This window comes from Callorhinus ursinus, unplaced genomic scaffold (assembly GCF_003265705.2).
Source record: "Callorhinus ursinus isolate GAN/ISIS: 27379988/994484 unplaced genomic scaffold, GSC_fseal_2.0 scaffold59, whole genome shotgun sequence".
Lineage (NCBI taxonomy): Eukaryota > Metazoa > Chordata > Mammalia > Carnivora > Otariidae > Callorhinus > Callorhinus ursinus.
The window spans coordinates 8,512,309-8,530,642 of NW_027397121.1; the positions used below are offsets into that span (position 1 = coordinate 8,512,309).

The 18,334-nt window shown below is 45.7% G+C and overlaps 2 protein-coding genes across 3 annotated transcripts in view; both read left to right on the forward strand.

The window, feature by feature from the left end:
* Positions 1 to 11,876: 11,876 nt before the first annotated feature.
* On the forward strand, positions 11,877 to 13,631 carry FKBPL (FKBP prolyl isomerase like). Its single transcript, XM_025862400.2, has 2 exons — positions 11,877 to 12,041; positions 12,302 to 13,631. The coding sequence occupies exon 2, from the start codon at positions 12,374 to 12,376 to the stop codon at positions 13,421 to 13,423; it is 1,050 nt and encodes a 349-aa protein (XP_025718185.1). The 5' UTR covers positions 11,877 to 12,041; positions 12,302 to 12,373; the 3' UTR covers positions 13,424 to 13,631.
* Positions 13,632 to 13,961: 330 nt separating this feature from the next.
* The window catches only part of ATF6B (activating transcription factor 6 beta), a 9,514-nt gene continuing 5,141 nt past the window's right edge, over positions 13,962 to 18,334 (forward strand). Inside the window, exons 1-5 of one of the 2 annotated variants that reach the window (XM_025862460.1) lie at positions 13,962 to 14,073; positions 14,442 to 14,521; positions 14,660 to 14,738; positions 15,250 to 15,341; positions 15,858 to 15,993. In XM_025862460.1, the coding sequence (XP_025718245.1) occupies positions 13,983 to 14,073; positions 14,442 to 14,521; positions 14,660 to 14,738; positions 15,250 to 15,341; positions 15,858 to 15,993 (478 nt within the window). In that variant the 5' untranslated portion in view covers positions 13,962 to 13,982. The remainder of the gene's footprint in view (positions 14,074 to 14,441; positions 14,522 to 14,659; positions 14,739 to 15,249; positions 15,342 to 15,857; positions 15,994 to 18,334) is intronic. The other variant, XM_025862461.2, reaches the window with a different exon arrangement.

Below are 18,334 nucleotides of genomic sequence, written 5' to 3' on the forward strand. Positions count from 1 at the left end.
GGTCCTGGCCTTCCTCACTTCCACGGAGGTTTTTCCCCACTCCTTAGCCACTCTTCTCCCGCTGTCATACCTTCAACTTGGTTACCATCAATAACAGCCACCTCTCCCAAATCTGTTCAGTCTTTGCATGTCACCCCCTCCTCCACTCAGCATCCCATTCCAAAATTCTTCAATCCCATGAAAGATCTTCCAACCATCAACTCTCTCACACTTCATTATATTTGATCCCCTCAATTTTTCATTCCCCTCATTACCCAGTGTAGATCCCAAGGTTCAACACTACCATCACCTCTCAGCCCTTGCCCTATATTCTTGGCCCTTCTCCTTCAGACACATTTTAGCTCTGGTTAAATGCAACTCTGCCTGTTCCACACCTGCACCCAGCAGCTGAATGTGTCTGAGGAAAAACACACAGTCATATTGACTGGTCTCACTTCCTTTCAGTCCTCAGAATGGCCTGCTCACATTTTCCCAGGCAGTTCACATTCCCCAAATCTGAGACCACAATTTCACAAGATGATGACCTTTCTTCCTATTCAGTGAGAAAATAGAAATTTTCAGAAGACAGATGTCAAAGAGGTCACTGCCTATGTTCTCCTCTAGGATTTTGATGGATTCCTGTCTCACATTGAGGTCTTTCAACCATTTTGAGTTTATCTTGGTGTATGGTATTAGAGAATGGTCGAGTTTCATTCTTCTGTATATAGCTGTCCAATTTTCCCAACACCATTTATTGAAGAGACTGTCTTTTTTCCATTGCATATTTTTTCCTGCTTTGTTGAAGATTATTTAACCATAGAGTTAAGGGTCCATTTCTGGGTTCTCTATTCTGTTCCATTGGTCTATATGTCTGTTTTTGTGCCAGTACCATGCTGTCTTGATGATCACTGCTTTGTAATATAGCTTGAAATAGGGCAATGTGATGCCCCCAGCTTTCTTTTTCTTTTTCAACATTTCCTTGGTGATTCGGGGTCTTTTCTGATTCCATACAAATTTTAGGATTGTTTGTTCCAGCACTTTGAAAAATGTCATTGGAATGGGCCAAAGACATGAACAGACATTTTTCCAAAGAAGACATCCAAATGGCCAACAGACACATGAAAAAGTGCTCAACATCGTTCGACATCAGGGAAATCCAAATCAAAACCTCGATGAGATACCACCTCACACCAGTCAGAAGGGCTAACATTAACAAGTCAGGAAACGACAGATGTTGGCGGGGATGCGGAGAAAGGGGAACCAGCCTACACTGTTGGTAGGAATGCAAGCTGGTTCAGCCACTCTGGAAAACAGTATGGAGGTTCCTCAAAAAGTTGAAAATAGAGCTACCATACGACCCAGCAGCTGCACTACTGGGTATTTACCCCAAAGATACAAATGGAGGGATCCGAAGGGGTACGTGCACCCCAATGTTTATAACAGCAATGTCCACAATAGCCAAACTGTGGAAAGAGCCAAGATGTCCATCAACAGATGAATGGATAAAGAAGATGTGGTATATATATAAATGGAATATTATGCAGCCATCAAAAGGAATGAAATCTTGCCATTTGCAACAACATGGATGGAACTGGAGGGTGTTATGTTGAGTGAAATAAGTCAATCAGAGAAAGACATGTATCCTATGACCTCACTGATATGAAGAATTCTTAATCTCAGGAAACCAACCAAGGGTTGCTGGAGTGGTGGGGGGTGGGAGGGATGGGGTGGCTGGGTGATAGACATTGGGGAGGGTATGTGCTATGGTGAGCACTGTGAATTGTGTAAGACTGTTGAATCACAGACCTGTACTTCTGAAACAATTAATACATTATATGTTAAAAAAAAAAGAAGAAGAAGAAGATAGCAGGAAGGGAAAAATGAAGGGGGGGAAATGGGAGGGGAAGATGAACCATGAGAGACTATGGACTCTGAGAAACTAACTGAGGGTTCCAGAGGGGAGGAGGTGGGGGGATGGGTTAGCCTGGTGATGAGTATTAAAGAGGGCACGTACTGCATGGAGCACTGGGTGTTATGCACAAACAATGAATCATGGAACACTCCATCAAAAACTAATGATGTAATGTGTGATGATTAACATAACAAAAAAAGAAGAAGAAAAATGTCATTGGAATTTTGATCGGGATGTCATAGAAGGTATTGATTGCTCTGGGCAACATAGACTGTTTTTTTTTTTAAGATTTTATTTATTTATTTGACAGAGAGAAACACAGTGAGAGAGGGAACACAGCAGAGGGAGTGGGAGAGGGAGAAGCAGGCTTCCTGCAGAGCAGGGAGCCCAATGCGGGGCTCGATCCCAGGACCATGGGATCATGACCTGAGCCAAAAACAGACACTTAATGACTGAGCCACCCAGGCTCCCCCAACATAGACATTTTAACATTTTATTCTTCCAATCCATGAGCATGGAGTGTTTTTCCATCTTTTTGTGTCTTTTCAAGATACATCTCCAAAGGCTAGTGAAACAAAAGCAAAAATGAACTTTGGGGACTTCTGCGCAGCAAAGGAAACAGTGAACAAAACAAAGAGGCAACCCACAGAATGGGAGAAGATATTTACAAATGACACTACAGATAAAGGGCTGGTATCCAAGATCTGTAAAGAACTTCTCAAACTCAACACCCAAAAAACAAATAATCAAGTCAAAAAATGGGCAGAAGACATGAACAGACACTTCACAAAAGAAGACATATAAATGGCTAACAGACACATGAAAAAATGTTCATCATCATTAGCCATCAGGGAAATTCAAATCAAAACTACATTGAGATACCACCTTACACCAGTTAGAATGGAAAAAATGGACGAGGCAAGAAACAACAAATGTTGGAGAGGTTGTGGAGAAAGGGGAACCCTCTTACACTGTTGGTGGGAATGCAAGTTGGTACAGCCACTTTGGAAAACAGTGTGGAGGTGCCTCAGAAAATTTAAAAATAAAGTTACCCCATGACCCAGCAACTGCACTCCTGGGTATTTACCGCAAAGACACAGATGTAGTGAAAAGAAAGGCCATATGCACCCCAATGTTCATAGCAGCAATGTCCGCAATAGCCAAACTGTGAAAAGAGCCGAGATGTCCTTCAACAGTTGAATGGATGAAGAAGACGTGGTCCATATATACAATGGAATATTACTCAGCCATCAGAAAGAATGAATACCCAACTTTTACATCAACATGGATGGGACTGGAGGAGATTATGTTAAGTGAAATAAGTCAAGCAGAGGAAGTCAATTATCATATGGTTTCACTTATTTGTGGAACCTAAGGAATAGCATGGAGGACATTAGGAGAAGGAAGGGAAAAATGAAGGGGGGGAATCGGAGGGAGAGATGAACCATGAGAGATTATGGACTCTGAGGAACAAACTGAGGGTTTTAGAGGGGAGGGGTGGGGGGATGGGTTAGCCCGGTGATGGGTATTAAGGAGGGCACGTACTGCATGGAGCACTGGGTGTCATATGCAAACAATAAATCATGGAACACTACATCAAAAACTAATGACGTACTGTATGGTGAATAACATTACATAATAAAATTAAATTAAATTAAATTAAATTTAATTTAATTTAATTTAATTTAATTAAAAAAAGAAAGAAATTTTCAGAAGAGAACTTCCTCCTGGTTTCACCCCCAAATCTACTAGGCCACTTGCATCTCGGCTGTATTTATTGCCTTCTCCTTGTTACTGCAGAGAAGCTGACCTGCTTCCAGCCACCACCCCATCTGTGTACTGGGATCCTGTCCCTTCTCACCTCTCAGAAACAGGACTCTTGAAATTAACTCCTATCTCTCCTGCACAATCAGTTTCCCTCTCTTTACTGAAACATGCCCATCATCATGCAAAGATGTTGTAATAATATACCTCGTCTTTGAGAAGGAAAAAAAAAAGCCCACCTCATTTTTTTCTACTCATCTATGCAGTGAAAGCACAACATTCAGAATAGTGGATACCCCTTGGCAGGAGAGGAATTCCAATCAGAGAGGAATATACATAGGGAACTTTAACAATAACAGGAAGATTTTCTTTTCTCTCTTTAAAAATTTATTTATTTATTTTAGAGAGACAGAGTGAGGGGGTGGGGCACAGAGAGAAAGGAGCAAAGAGCATGACACACAGCTTGATCCCAGGACCCTGAAATCATGACCTGAGCAGAAATCAAGAGTCAGATGCTTAACAGACTCAGCCACCCAGGCGCCCCAGAAAGATTTTCTTTCTTTCTTTTTTTAAGATTTTATTTATTTTTTTGACAGAGAGAGACACAGCAAGAGAGGGAACACAAGCAGGGAGAGTGGGAGAGGGAGAGAGAGAAGCAGGCTCCCTGCTGAGCAGGGAGCCCGATGCAGGGCTCGATCCCAGGACCCTGGGACCATGACCTGAGCCGAAGGCAGACGCTTAACGACTGAGCCACCCAGGCGCCCCAAAGATTTTATTTCTTAAGCAGCATGATGTTCATTAAATTACTTTGTAATATATATGCACCAAGATTGAGAAACCCTGGGCTAGACCACCAGCAGCTTTTGACACAGCTGAATGCTCCTTCCTCTTTGAAATGCTTTCTTCACTTTAATACTCTTTCTGGATCCAATTAAAGAAAGTATTATATTCCCTAGTTCTTTATTTTCTGCTCCTTCTGTCTTCACTGACCACTCCTACTTCTCTTCCAGACTCCCACATATTACAGGGCCTCAGGACTCTTCCCTTGATCCACTCCCTAATCCAAGCTCCCATGCTACCATTGTTCCTTGACTAGCCCCTTAACTGGATTTTCTCCTTCCATTTTTGACTGATACAGTCCTTCCCCCATGCAGAAATCAGAGTGATCTTTTAAATCACCAGACGATATCACTCACCTTGCTTAAACCTTCTGATGGCTACCATTTATACACTTAGAACAAAATCCAAAATACTCACATTGGCCTATGAAGCCTACATGAACTTGTTCTTCTCTACCTCTTTGACTTCATCTCCTCCCGCCTTTTGCCTTGCTTACTCTGCTCCACCCACTCTGGCCTCCTTGCTGTTCTCATAACTCCTATGAATTTAACATAAAAATCCTATTCCCTCCTGCCTTGGGGCCTTTGCACTCCTGTTTTTATCTTCCTGGACACTCTTCCTCCAGTTATCTGCGCACCTGTTCCCTTACAGCATGCATGTCTTTACACAAATATCACCACCACAAGGAGGCTTTCCCGCATCACTTGATTAAAAACAGCACAATGCCTGGTATTGTGGTCAATACCAATAATGCATGGTCAAGATTCAGTAAAGAGCAGCTTTTATCATTAAATGTTTCACTGTGGAAAAGTCTGCCTTTCACAGCTTCATCCTGCCTGAAAACCCTGCCTATAAGGGATATACAAGCAAAATGTTTTGGGAGCAAAGAGGAGGGAGGAACAATTTTGACATAAATCCCAGCAGAACTAAAACCACAGAAACCACCAAAGCTAAACAGAAGGAGAAATTTATTTAGCCTTTGGAAAACTAGAATTTGTGTCTCTCATGCTGATGATAAATGGCAGAGAGTAAGTGCAGCATATGGTTCCATGTGGTGAGTATGGAATGCAGGGGAATGTGAGGGTATAAAAAATTCCAACCAGTTTGATGCCTTGTGACAGGGCAGCCTGCACTGAGTATTGAAACAGTCTGGGAAAGCTGAGATTGACAAGCCAGAGATGAATAATACTGACTGTAAAGTGGCTTTCATTTCCTTATCTCTCCTGCCTTGTATTGCTTCCTTCACCTGCAATAAATCCTTTCTATCTCTGCAGATCAAAATTATGGCGATCCTCCAAGGCTCAACCCTCTGGACTCCTTTTCAGATCACCCCCAGTTGGAAATAACTTCCCTGCCACTTACCACTATTGCATCTGGAGCTTTTGTTAACTATGACACCTTACCCTTTATTAGACTGCTTGTGGGGATCTCTGTATTTATATCCATTTTTCTTATTTATTATTTTAATTAACATATAATGTATTGTTGGTTTCAGAGGTACAGGTCTGTGATTCATCAGCCTTATATAATACCCAGTGCTCACTACATCACATGCCCTCCTTATGTCCATCCCCCAGTGACCCCATGCCTCCACCCCCCTCCCCTTCAGCAACCCTCAGTTGGTTTCCTATGATTAAGAGTCTCTTATGGTTTATTTCCCTCTCTGGTTTCATCTTGTTTTATTTTTTCCTCTCTTCCCCGATGATCCTCTGTTTTGTTTCTTAAGTTCCACATATCAGTGAGATCATATGATAATTGTCTTTCTCTGATTGACTTATTTCACTCAGCATAATACCCTCTAGTTCCATCCACATCATTGCAAATGGCAAGATTTCAATTTTTGATGGCTGCGTAATATACAATTGTGTGTGTGTGTGTGTGTGTGTGTGTGTGTGTACCATATCTTCTTTATCCTTTCATCTGTTGATGGATATCTAGTCTCTTTCCATAGTTTGGCTATTGTGGACATTGCTGCTATGAACATTGGGGTTCAGGTGCCCCCTCGGATCATTACATTTGTATCTTATAAATACCCAGTAGTGCAATTGCTGGGTCATAGGGTAGCTCTATTTTCAACTTTTTGTATCTCCATGTTTCGTTAACAAATTCTGAGTACACAGTAAAGATTATTGAATGAATAAGAATCTTATTTCACCCAGGGCAGGTGTCACATGCTATGTGTGTTTGAAAACAACAGGTAACAACCACCAGCTCACAAATTATCATGCACCAGCTCCTGAACCTCTTCTCGGTTTCTGCCATCAGGTTAGATCTTTGATGAAAGCAAAACAATGCCCCCATGGAGCAGGAACAGACCCATAAGAAACTGATGGTTGCCAGAGGGGAGGGGGCCGGGGGGTGGGCAAAGTGTGTGAAGGGTAACAGGGGATACAGGCTTCCAGTTATGGAATGAATAAGTCACAGGGATAAAAGGTACATCATAGGGGATATGGTCAATGGTATTATAATAGTGTTGTATGAGTGACAGATGACCTCTACACTTGTGTGAGCATGGCATAACATATAGACCTATCCAATCATTACATCATATGCTTGAAACTAATGTAACATTGTGTGTCAACTATACTTCAATTAAAAAAAAACCCACACACAAAATGCCCTTATGGAATAGGGCAAGGAGAGTAGCAGAATATGGCTAGGTCCTCTGAGCCACCTTGGAAGGAGGTGACTCAGAAAGAAGGAAAGACGGACAGAGGTGACGCCAGGTGGGATTTAAAAACATTTACAGGTAAATCCTCAGAAACTTGTCAAATATGGGTCTTTCCCTCAGAATGATCTTCAACAGCATTAAGTGCCCCCTGTAATGACTTGGATGAAGGGAGAATTTTTCCAGCATAGGAGTTATTGTCCATAATCACAGATTGCAGAAGCAGTGACCCCCCACCACCCAAGTCCTTCCATTCTCCCAGATGTCCCTTTGACGTTGACTTTCTTAACATAGAGTCTTCCTTAATCTCATTCCCTTTCCAGAGGTTCCTGTGTGCTGCTCCCCCGCCCCCATCCCTCTCACCTGAGGCAGGGGAAATGTCTTAGACAGACACAGGGTAAGTCATGTCCCAAAGCATCCATACAATTAGGTGTTGGTGAGGTTTGTCCTTGCAACACCAAAAGAAGAAAGAGAACAGAGGACATTTGTAGTAGGAGGTTGGAATTGAGTCTAGTCACTTGGAGAAGGTTCCTTTTCATCTCCTCCCCTCAAGGCTGCTCTTCTTCCAGTTCATTCTCAAATCTTTAGGGGAAAGAGAAAGGAAACATTGCTCCTTCCTCACTCCCCCATCCAAGCTTCTACCCCAACAGGTAAGCAAAATTTCACTTGTCATCCTCTTTTTATGTCCTCCTCAGATCCCATGTTCTCTAGTCAGGCCTGGGGATATAATCCTCCTAGCTTGTTTCCCTGCTTCTCTTCCTGATTCCTCAGTGACTATCTCTAGGGAGCTGAGCCCCAGCATAATGAGACTCAAGGGGCAGGGAACCAGAAGAGAGCAAGCAGTGAGTCAGTTAACACTCATGCAGCAACACTTTGTGGAAGAACCAATGCTCTTTCCCATTTCTGAGTTCTCCACATCTTGGTCCCTTCCTACTCCTCAAGTTGAAACCTGGGGGAGTCTAAAGATCCACGGATTTCTCCTCTGAGGATTCTGAGTCCTCTTTCGTAAAACTTAAATTCTGTGTTTTCATTTTGATGAAATTCGAATTTTATTTATTTAAAAATAAAAATATTTTCATTTTGGATGATTTGGATTACTTTTCTTAGGAGTTTATGTGCCTATATTTGTATGTGTTTCTAGTCAGGTGACAAGGGATCACCTGAAGAGACACAGTCGACCACTTAATTCAGTGGTTTTCAATATGGGATCTATATAGAACTGAGATTCAGTTCTAACTCATTCTTTGAAGGGCAGCAAAAAATGTCTCACCCCCAAGAAATACCCCCTAATCCTTCATCCACTCTCATAGCATCTCACATGTTATGTGTGTTTGAAGACAACAGGTAACAACCACCAGCTCACAAATTATCATGCACCAGCTCCTGAACCTCTTCTCGGTTTCTGCCATCAGGTTAGATCTTTGATGAAAGCAAAACAATGCCCCCATGGAGCAGGAACAGACCCATAAGAAACTGATGGGTCTTATGCCACTGTAATTAGTATTCCCTTGGCCAGACTAGAAGTTCCCTGAGATCAGGGACTGTGTCAGTCTCATTCATCTACATATCCCCACTTCCTAGCACGCTGCCTGGAACATAGCAGGTGCTCAATAAGTATTTGTTGAATGAATGAATGAATGAATGAATGAGATGACACAAAAGAAATAGAGACAAGGCCTCTGTCCTGCAGAGTCTGTTGGAACTGAAACATAAACAGACAAAATAAGAGAACATTACAAAGCAATATATTTGTAGCAGAGTAGTTTCTTTTCATTGAGAGAAGCTGATCTTTGAAGGGGTCATCATAGTGGCCCTCTCAGTTAAGGCACACAATACTAATTAGCAAACTTTGTCCAAGGATTAGGGCGCAATCAAACCTTTTGTGACTCCTTCTAGACATCCTGCCTTTTCCAAAAATCCTTGAAATGGAAAGGGAGAAAAGGTGGATTAATTTTCAATAGGAGGCCAAGGATCACAAGAATCAGAGTATTTAGCCGTAAGGGAAGAGGTGGCAGTGGGCTAAGGTTATTCTGACACAGAACCCAGAAATAAAACTTGAGAAAAAGTCTAGGTTAGTGACGTGAGTCTCAATACAAAACAGGGAGAGGACTGTCTTGACACAGTTCTGTGTGTACTGATGAAACTACCTCCTCTTCTGGCTGTCCTGGCATGGTCCTTGTAGTCTGGGGCACAAGGTCAGGTTATCAGAGAGCAAACTGAATAAGGAGCCAAAGTGAGGTACTAAGAATGGGATTCTCCTTCCCTGAAGAGCTGTGGTGGCCCAGCCTGTGCTGGGAGCTGGTCAAGCAGGCTGAATCACAAAAGGGACCTACATCTTTTATAGGAGGAGAAGGACCAGTTTTCCACTCACACACCCAATGGGGCAGGTTTTACCAGTTATATATGCAAAATATAGTACAAACTGAAGGGGCACAGAGCAAGCGTGACAAGAACGGGGTGAGTTATTCTAGAATCATGCTATTCAAATTGTGGTCCATGGATCAGCAGCATCACCATCCAAGATCTCGTTAGAAATGCAGAATCAGCACAAATGAACTATCGGGATTTCATCAAGATAAAAAGGTCTTGCACAGCAAAGGAAACAGTCAACAAAACTAAGAGGCAACCGACAGAATGGGAGAAGATATTTGCAAATGTCTTATCAGAAAAGGGGCTAGTATCCAAAATCCATAAAGAACTTATCAAACTCTACACCCAGAAAACAAATAATCTAGTCAAGAAATGGGCAGAAGACATGAGCAGACATTTCTCTAAAGGAGAAAAACAAATGGCCAACAGACACATGAAAAAATGCTCAACATCACTTGGCATCAGGGAAATACAAATCAAAACCATAACGAGATATGTCCTTACACGAGTCAGAATGGCTAAAGTTAATAACTCAGGAAACAACAGATGTTGGCGAAGATGTGGAGAAAGGGGAACCCTCCTACACTGTTGGTGGGAATGCAAACTAGTGCAGCCACTCTGGAAAACAGTATGGAGGTTCCTCAAAAAGTTGGAAATAGATCTACCCTATGACCCAGCAATTGCACTACTAGGTATTTATCCAAAAGACACAAACATAGTGATTCGAAGGGGCACCTGCACCCCAATGTTTATAGCAGCAATGTCCACAATAGCCAAACTATGGAAAAACCCCAGATGTCCATCGACAGATGAATGGATAAAGTGATATATATACACAATGGAATACTACTCAGCCATCAAAGAGAATGAAATCTAGCCATTTGCAAGGACGTGGTGAAACTAGAGGGTATTACGTTAAGCGAAATAAGTTAGCCAGAAAAAGACAATTATCATATGAATTCACTCATGTGGAATTTAAGAAACAAAACAGATGAACATAGGGGAAGGGAAGGAAAAATAAAATAAGATGAAAACAGAGAGGGAGGCAAACCATAAGAGACTCTTAACCTTAGGAAACAAACTGAGAGGGCGCCTGGGTGGCTCAGATGGTTGAGCGTCTGCCTTCGGCTCAGGTCATGATCCCAGGGTCCTGGGATCAAGTCCCGCATCGGGCTCCCTGCTCCTTGGGAGCCTCCTTCTCCCTCTGCCTTTCTCTCTCTGTCTCTCATGAATAAATAACATCTTAAAAAAAAAAAAGGAAACAAACTGAGGGTTGCTGGAGGGGAGGGGGTGGGAGGAGGGGGTACTTGGGTGATGGGCATTAAGGAGGGCAGGTGATATAATGAGCACTGGATATTATATGCAACTGATGAATCACTAAATTCTGCCCTTGAAACTAATAATACAGTAAATGTTAGCTAAACTGAATTTAAATAAAGAATTTAAAAATTTTTAAGTAAAAGAGCATCTCTTGAAAAGTAGTTCAAAACAGGTTGAAAAATAGGGCAGAGAAAACTCCAAGTCAAGAGGAGCTAAGGAAACATGATTAAGTGGCATGTGATATCCTGGGCAGGATCCTGGGACAGAAAAAGGTCAATGGGCAAAAAGTAAGAAATCTGAATACAGTAGACTTTAGAGAAGGAAGGGAGGGAGGGGGAAGGAAGGAGAGAAAGAAGGAGGAAGGGAGGGAAGAAAGGAGGGAGGGAGGGAAGGAAGTGCAGAGTCATAGACCCCACTTCCAGACTTCCTAAATCACAACCTGAGATTGAACAGGTTCCCCAGGTGATGTGCATGCACATCAAAGTTTTGAAAAGCACTAAGATTTCCTGAGGAAAAAGACTTGAAAGCCAATGATGAATATGAGGGAACAGGTAAGGAGAAGCTTCAGGTGATCCCACAAGGGTATAGGGGCAGCTGGGGAGAAAGGGGCTGCCAAATCCTTCCGCTGCCCAAGAGGATTTCTCTTGCAGCACCCTGGACTGAAGGGTGGAAGGAACAGGCTGGGTGGCTCTGGAAGGGAGCCCTGAACCAAGCATAAGAAGAATAGCACAGGTGGGCCTGAGGTCTTCAGATAAAAAGACTGCTACCGCTACCATTCCCTCACTCTCCCTCATGAACCCCAATTTCCCATTCCAGGACTTCTCCAGACTTTTAGTCTCAATAACCTGGCCAGTCGGACCCCGCCTAGTTCGGTTTGATTCGGCCAGGATCGGTTGCTAAGGCCTAGAGCTTCCCGGTTGCGGGGAGGGGAAATGATGTCACGTCAAAAAGGCGGGCCAACCAGCCCTCTCCGTCCTCGGGATTGGCTGCCAGGAATTTGATTACATCCGCAGCCTCGCGGGCTCCAGCGTTAGCTGTCATTGTCCCCAGATGCTCCTGGCCCTCGGCCGTCCTCTCCGCCTGGAGCAAGACTCTGAGGACTGTACTCAGGAAGCACTTAGCTCCGGAAGGAGAGGGGATTCGAATGGTCCGGCTACTGCCACCAGGCTAGGCGTTTTGGCCGCCCAGGTACTTTTTGACTCGATCGGGTGTCCGTAGTTGGGGCAGCTACCCGAACCGCAGGGATTTGTGGAATTTATAGTTCTGGATTAGGTCTGGATTAGTTCGTGGGTGGACTGGAGGAGGCTCGAGCCCGGCAGAGATTTTTGAAGGAAAAAAAAAATAATACTTTGAGGACTGGGGGCCTGGGTCCCAGAAGGACGGGAGAGGACGAAAAGGGAATCTAAATAAGAAGCCTGCCGTTAGCATTGTTTTGGTTTTCTTTTTAGGTGCTGACCTGAGACTGATATCCCATTCGACCAAAACTGTTCACCCACGGTGGAAGGGACCAGGCAAGCCAAATGGAGACGCCACCGGTCAATCCAATGGGAGAGAAGGACACCTCTCAACCACAACAACAATGGGAAAAGAACCCCCAGGAGAACCTTGATTCAACTGCCCAGATTAGGCAGCAGCCCCAAGACCCTCCTACTGATATCCTTGAGCTGAGAGTGAGCCCAAATCCAGTCAGCCAAATTCTAGAGAAACCTCAAGGGACTGAAAAACTGGCCTCTGGACTTCAAGGAGACTCTGCGAAGTCTCATGGATCAACCAGTGAGATGCCAGAGCCCCTTCAAACTTCTGATCTCTGGTACTGTCCCGATGGGAGCTTTGTTAAGAAGATCATAATCCGTGGCCATGGCTTGGACAAACCCAAGCTAGGCTCCTGCTGCCGGGTACTGGCTTTTGGGTTTCCTTTTGGGTCAGGACTGCCAGAGGGCTGGACAGAGATAACTATGGGGTTAGGCCCATGGAGGGAAGGGACTTGGGGGGAGCTCATAGAGAAATGCCTGGAGTCCATGTGTCAAGGTGAGGAGGCAGAGCTTCAGCTCTCTGAGCACTCTGAATCTCCTTTCAGGCTCACACTGGCCTCCTTCACTCAGGGCAGGGACTCCTGGGAGCTGGAGGCTGGTGAGAAGGAAGCCCTGGCCAGGGAAGAACGTGCAAGGGGCACAGAATTATTTCGAGCTGGGAACCCCGAAGGGGCTGCCAGATGCTACGGACGGGCTCTTCGGCTGCTGCTGACTTTACCCCCACCTGGCCCTCCAGAACGAACTGTTCTTCATGCCAACCTGGCTGCCTGTCAGTTGTTGCTAGGGCAGCCCCAGTTGGCTGCCCAGAGCTGTGACCGAGTGCTGGAGCGGGAGCCTGACCATTTAAAGGCCTTGTACCGAAGGGGGGTTGCCCAGGCTGCCCTTGGGAACCTTGAAAAAGCAACTGCTGACCTCAGGAAGGTGCTGGCGGTAGACCCAAAAAACCGGGCAGCCCAGGAGGAGCTGGGAAAGGTGATCATTCAGGGGAAGAAACAAGATGCAGGGCTGGCTCAGGGTCTGCGCAAGATGTTTGGCTGATTAAAAGTTAAATTTTAAAAGAGACAGGAACCTGTGAATTGTGGTTTATCCTGTGAGATTTTGCAGAGACCCAGAGGGAGGGTTTCAGCCCATGTCCCATTCCCAGCTTTTGCCTTCCTAGGGAAATAGCAGTGGTCTCAGTGCGCCTCTTTCCCTCCTTTACCAATAAAAAGCCATATGATCACGTGTGCTACATTTTGGGGGGCTCATCCATATCCGAGGATGAATGCAAGATACATAAACTACTAAATTTAGGACTGCCGGGGAGATGGAAGGCCTTTAAAGCCCAGGAACTACAACTCCCAGGCTCGCGCTGGTTGGCTCCTGTTCGGCGCATGCGCAAACCGTGGTCCTGTTGAGTGGGAGTGCTATCCTCCTGCCGCGCTCCCATTGGCCCGGCCTGTCCAGCCGCCTTATGTATTCAGCACCCAGGTCTCTTACTGGTCGGTAGAGCCTCCAGGACGCCCCCCCCTTTTTTTTTAAGAGTCCACTGATTAGTTGATGATGGGGAGAGGCGGGCTTTGGGAACGGTCTCAGGGTTGGGGGGCGGGAGGGAAAGATGGCGGAACTGATGCTCCTCAGCGAGATTGCGGACCCAACACGTTTTTTCACGGACAACTTGCTGAGCCCGGAGGACTGGGGTCTGCAGAGTGAGGCCTTGGGGAGGGAGGAGGGCTGTGGCATGCTGTGCTCCTGAGGCACACAGGGAGGAAGCGGAGGTCTACAGAAGAAGGCTGGGCAAATACGGAATCCATCACCCGAAGGAGGGCGGAGCAGGGGGGCTCGTCATGCTTTCGGGGGATGCGGGAGTTGGGAAAGACCTCCGCTCCCCACGGAAACGTCGAGTTGTTCCGGGGTGGGGGAAGGAGGGGCTGAAGTTCTTTGGCTGTATCACGTTTCAAGTGGGCGGGCGGTAGGTCTGGCTGAGCCGAGCCAATGAGGGATGGGCCCAGGGCTGTGTGTGGATCTGTAGGCTGGGCCACCGGACGACCCCCCTGAAGCTCTGCATCTCTTGCAGACAGCACTTTGTACACTGGCCTGGATGATGTGGCGGAGGAGCAGACGCAGCTCTTCCGCTGCCCAGAGCAAGATGTCCCGGTATTGCGCCCCCAGCCTTGTCTCTAATCTTTGGCGGGTGGGAGTTGCCCTGGAACCAGGACTCAGCCCCAGACCAGAGCTCATGGAGCTGTTCAATCTTCTGCACGTTCTTGCCGTCTAATGTCCTCCTTTATTCAGTTTGGCAGCAGCTCCCTGGACGTGGGGATGGATGTCAGCCCCCCTGAACCACCTTGGGACCCCCTGCCTATCTTCCCAGGTAAGATATCCTTTCTGAGGGGCGCCTGGGTGGCTCAGTTGGTTGAATGTCTGCCTTCTGCCTTCGGCTCAGGTCATGATCTCAGGGTCCTGGGATGGAGCCTGCATCAGGCTCCCTGCTCAGCGGGGAGTCTGCTTCTCCCTCTGCCCCGCCCTCCATTCTCTCTCTCTCTCTCTCTCTAAAATAAATAAATAAAATCTTTAAATATATATATATGTGTATATATATACACACATATATATATATATGTGTGTATATATATATCCTTTGTGATTCCCTCATCCTTCCAAAACCCTCTCTTTCCACTGTTTCCCCGGAACTGTGGAACTCCCTGGATCCTCACACCTCCTCTTCGTAAGTGCCTGTGCACTCACTCCTCTCTCCTTCAGTCCCTTATTATGTGTTCTTTTCCCTTTGCCCCAGGTGAGGGATCCCCACCTCCATGTCTTTAGCCACTTTTTGGACTTCTCAGGCTCTGCCTCCTGCTGATTCCCTAACCCTTTTCTTCCAGATCTTCAGGTGAAGTCTGAGCCATCCTCCCCCTGCTCCTCTTCCTCCCTCAGCTCCGAATCATCCCATCTTTCCACAGAACCCTCCAGCCAGGTGAGAGCCATCTCCCTCCTTCTACTGTTTGTGGCAGGGACTGTGTTCCATTCCCTTCACCCACAGATGCTGAGAAAATGTTTTGTGTGCTATAGGTCATAGAGTGGTGGTGGTGCCTTTGAATTTCTTTAATATTCTCCTTTTACATGTCTTTGCTGTGGTTGTCTAAAAAGATGGAGTCTTTTTAACATACAGAGATATGTAGCAGCCATGGTGGGGCTGGGAAGAAGAGAGCCGTTAACTGCTGAGAATTCTAGAATTGCTCTTGCCCAAGTTGTCCACTCTAAGGCAATATTTAAAATCATGAGACCTCATCAACCCTCCCAGAAATAAAGTAGAAAGAGAAAACGAGGGGCCAGAGACAGCTTTGGGAGATGCTTAATACCATTCAAACCAGAATGTCAGATAATTAGTAAGCTCTAAAGCTTTTGTTCTTGGTCTTGCTCTCAACACCTTCCCTTGTTTTCTTTTCTTTTTTGTGCCCCCCCCCCCACTTCACCTCCCACTCTCACCTAGGCCTCTGGTGTAGGAGAGGTGCTGGTTGTGAAGACAGAGTCCTTGGCACCCCCACTCTGCCTCCTAGGAGATGATCCAACATCCCCATTTGAAACCGTCCAGATCAATGTGGGTCCCACCTCTGATGACCCCTCAGGTAATAACAGCCTTCCACCACCCCCAGGCTTTACCAAGGCAGAGTATGTGTGTGTGTAGATGGGGGCGGGGATGCAGGCAACAGAACAGGGAGGAAAAGGTGGGGAGGGGAAATGGCAGATGACCAGGAAATTTAGGCCAAGAAGGGGAGGGATAATTTTAGGAAACCACAGCAAAGGCAGCCCTGAAGAGATGGGGATGGTTTTTCTTTTTTTTCTTTTTTCCTAATCCCTAGTATCCTGTTGTGTGATTTAACTTCTCTTGCCTTGCATTTAAAAAAAAAAAAACAAAAAAACTTATGGACAGGTTGGGGCATATTTATTTATTACTTTCCCCCCAATGTTTTATTAGAAAATTTTTCAAACATACAGAAGAGCTGAAATACCATATACCCAACTCCTAGATTCTACAATTAACATTATTTGTGCTATTTTTAAGTGTTGCCAAGTTTATTTCCTCTTCCGTGTTTACACAGTAAACATTTATTGAGCACCTACTCCATGCCACATACTGGACAGGGTGCTGGGGCTGCAAAGATGAAAAAGATGTGAGCACCACGCTGACCCGAGAATCCTGTAGTGTGGTAGGAGGGGAAGGACACGCACCAGTCACTGAAGGTGTGTGGGCATTCTGGGATCGACATCACAGGGTGCCACAAAAGCTCATAAGAGGGGCAGCTCACCTGATGGGGGCTGGATCAAGGATGTGCTCCTGGAGGAAGGGTTTCCTGAGCCAAGTTTTGAAGGACACACAGAGATTAGCCAGAAGATGAATAGATGAATGTGGAGATGGGTGTGTGTGTCTGTCTAGGGAACTTGTATCGCAGAGTGGATGTGAGGAGGGAATGGGAAATGGCAAGAAGTTGCAGAAGCTTCAGGGCCAGGTGGGCACCCTGCTAAGGGACTCTTAGCTTTTATCCTGTGGGCAGTTGGGAGCCTCTGAAGAATCAAGCAGGAGAGCAGTGTGATTAGGAAGATGACTCTGGTGGCAGAGTAGAGAGACTGGGTCGTGGAGAGGCAGGACTGGATGCAGTTAATCGAGGAGGATATTTGGATGCTGAAAGGAGGCAGAAGGAATGAAGTAGAATGGATGAATTGCAGTGACTTCCTGCATAGGATTTGAAGAGGATGCCTGGGTTTCTTGCTAGGGCAGATTGGTACCATAAGAGCCCGAGCCCCCCGCTCAGAGAGGATGATGAATTCAGTGCTGGGCATGTTGAGTGTGGACTGCAAAGTGGCTTCAGGGTTTCCTGGCACTGCCTCTCTGGTTGAACTCCAACCAGAAGCTAGAGGGCATGGGAGTCCAGTGATTTAGTCCATGTTTTCCTCCCCGGCCTCAGAGTGGGGCAGGGAAGAATGCACAGTGGGTCCAGAGAGATAAACAGACCATATCCACACATTATTAAAAGTTACAAAGAGGACAAACAATATAAGGATTGAAAACCTTTTCACGGCAAATTGATTGTTGATGACTTTGCCAAGGAGTCAGATTCTCCCCTAAATAAATTAGGTATCTTTTGAGGGCCTGTGCTTTACCCATCAGTTTGATAGGAAGCATCAGACATAATCCTTTCTTTTGGAGAGTCTCATGAGGTCATAACATGTGGTTAATAATCAAATAGTGGTCACCTCTGAGGAGGGATCTGGGTGGCTGGTGGACAAGGAAGGGAAGGAGATCCACTTCACTGAACTACCCTTTGGTCCTTTGGAGTTTTGTATCATGTGACTGTATTACCTATCCACAAATAAAAGTTAAAATTTTAATATAGCAATATTGGCACTTACATAATTAAGTCCCTAAATGAGTGGTGTGGACCAAAGGTAGTGACAGACTGGTGAGCTTGGGGCTGAGTCTGGCCCTCGGATGAGTTTTATTTTGCCCCCGTGGGGTGATCAGCAAGTCTCACAGATGGACTTAACAGAGACCAGGAAAGCTCAGAAGTGACTGAGTCTTTGCAATTTGGTGCCTGGGAGGGCAAGGGAATTTGTGTGAAGGGACAAGCAGTGAGCCCCATGAGTGGGGCCTGAGAAAGGAAATGACCAGCAGGTACCCAGGGAGTCAGGATCAGGACACGGGAGCAGTCAAGGATAGAAATGCAGACTTGGCTGTTGTTAGCATAGGGACGCATGCTGGCTTCTAGAGGAGAAGAGGAAGTCCTGGGTAAAGAGGTAGGAAGAGAGCCAGCCAGTCAGCAGCCCGTGGCTCCTCCTCCTCCTGGACTGCATGCCTAGAGCCAGCTTTATATTCTGGTACAAGGGGAAAGGACCGTGTCTTCTATCCCCTCTCTCAGTCCCCTTCTCCTCCAGTATTTTGTCTCATCCTGACCCCCCACAGATGTCCAG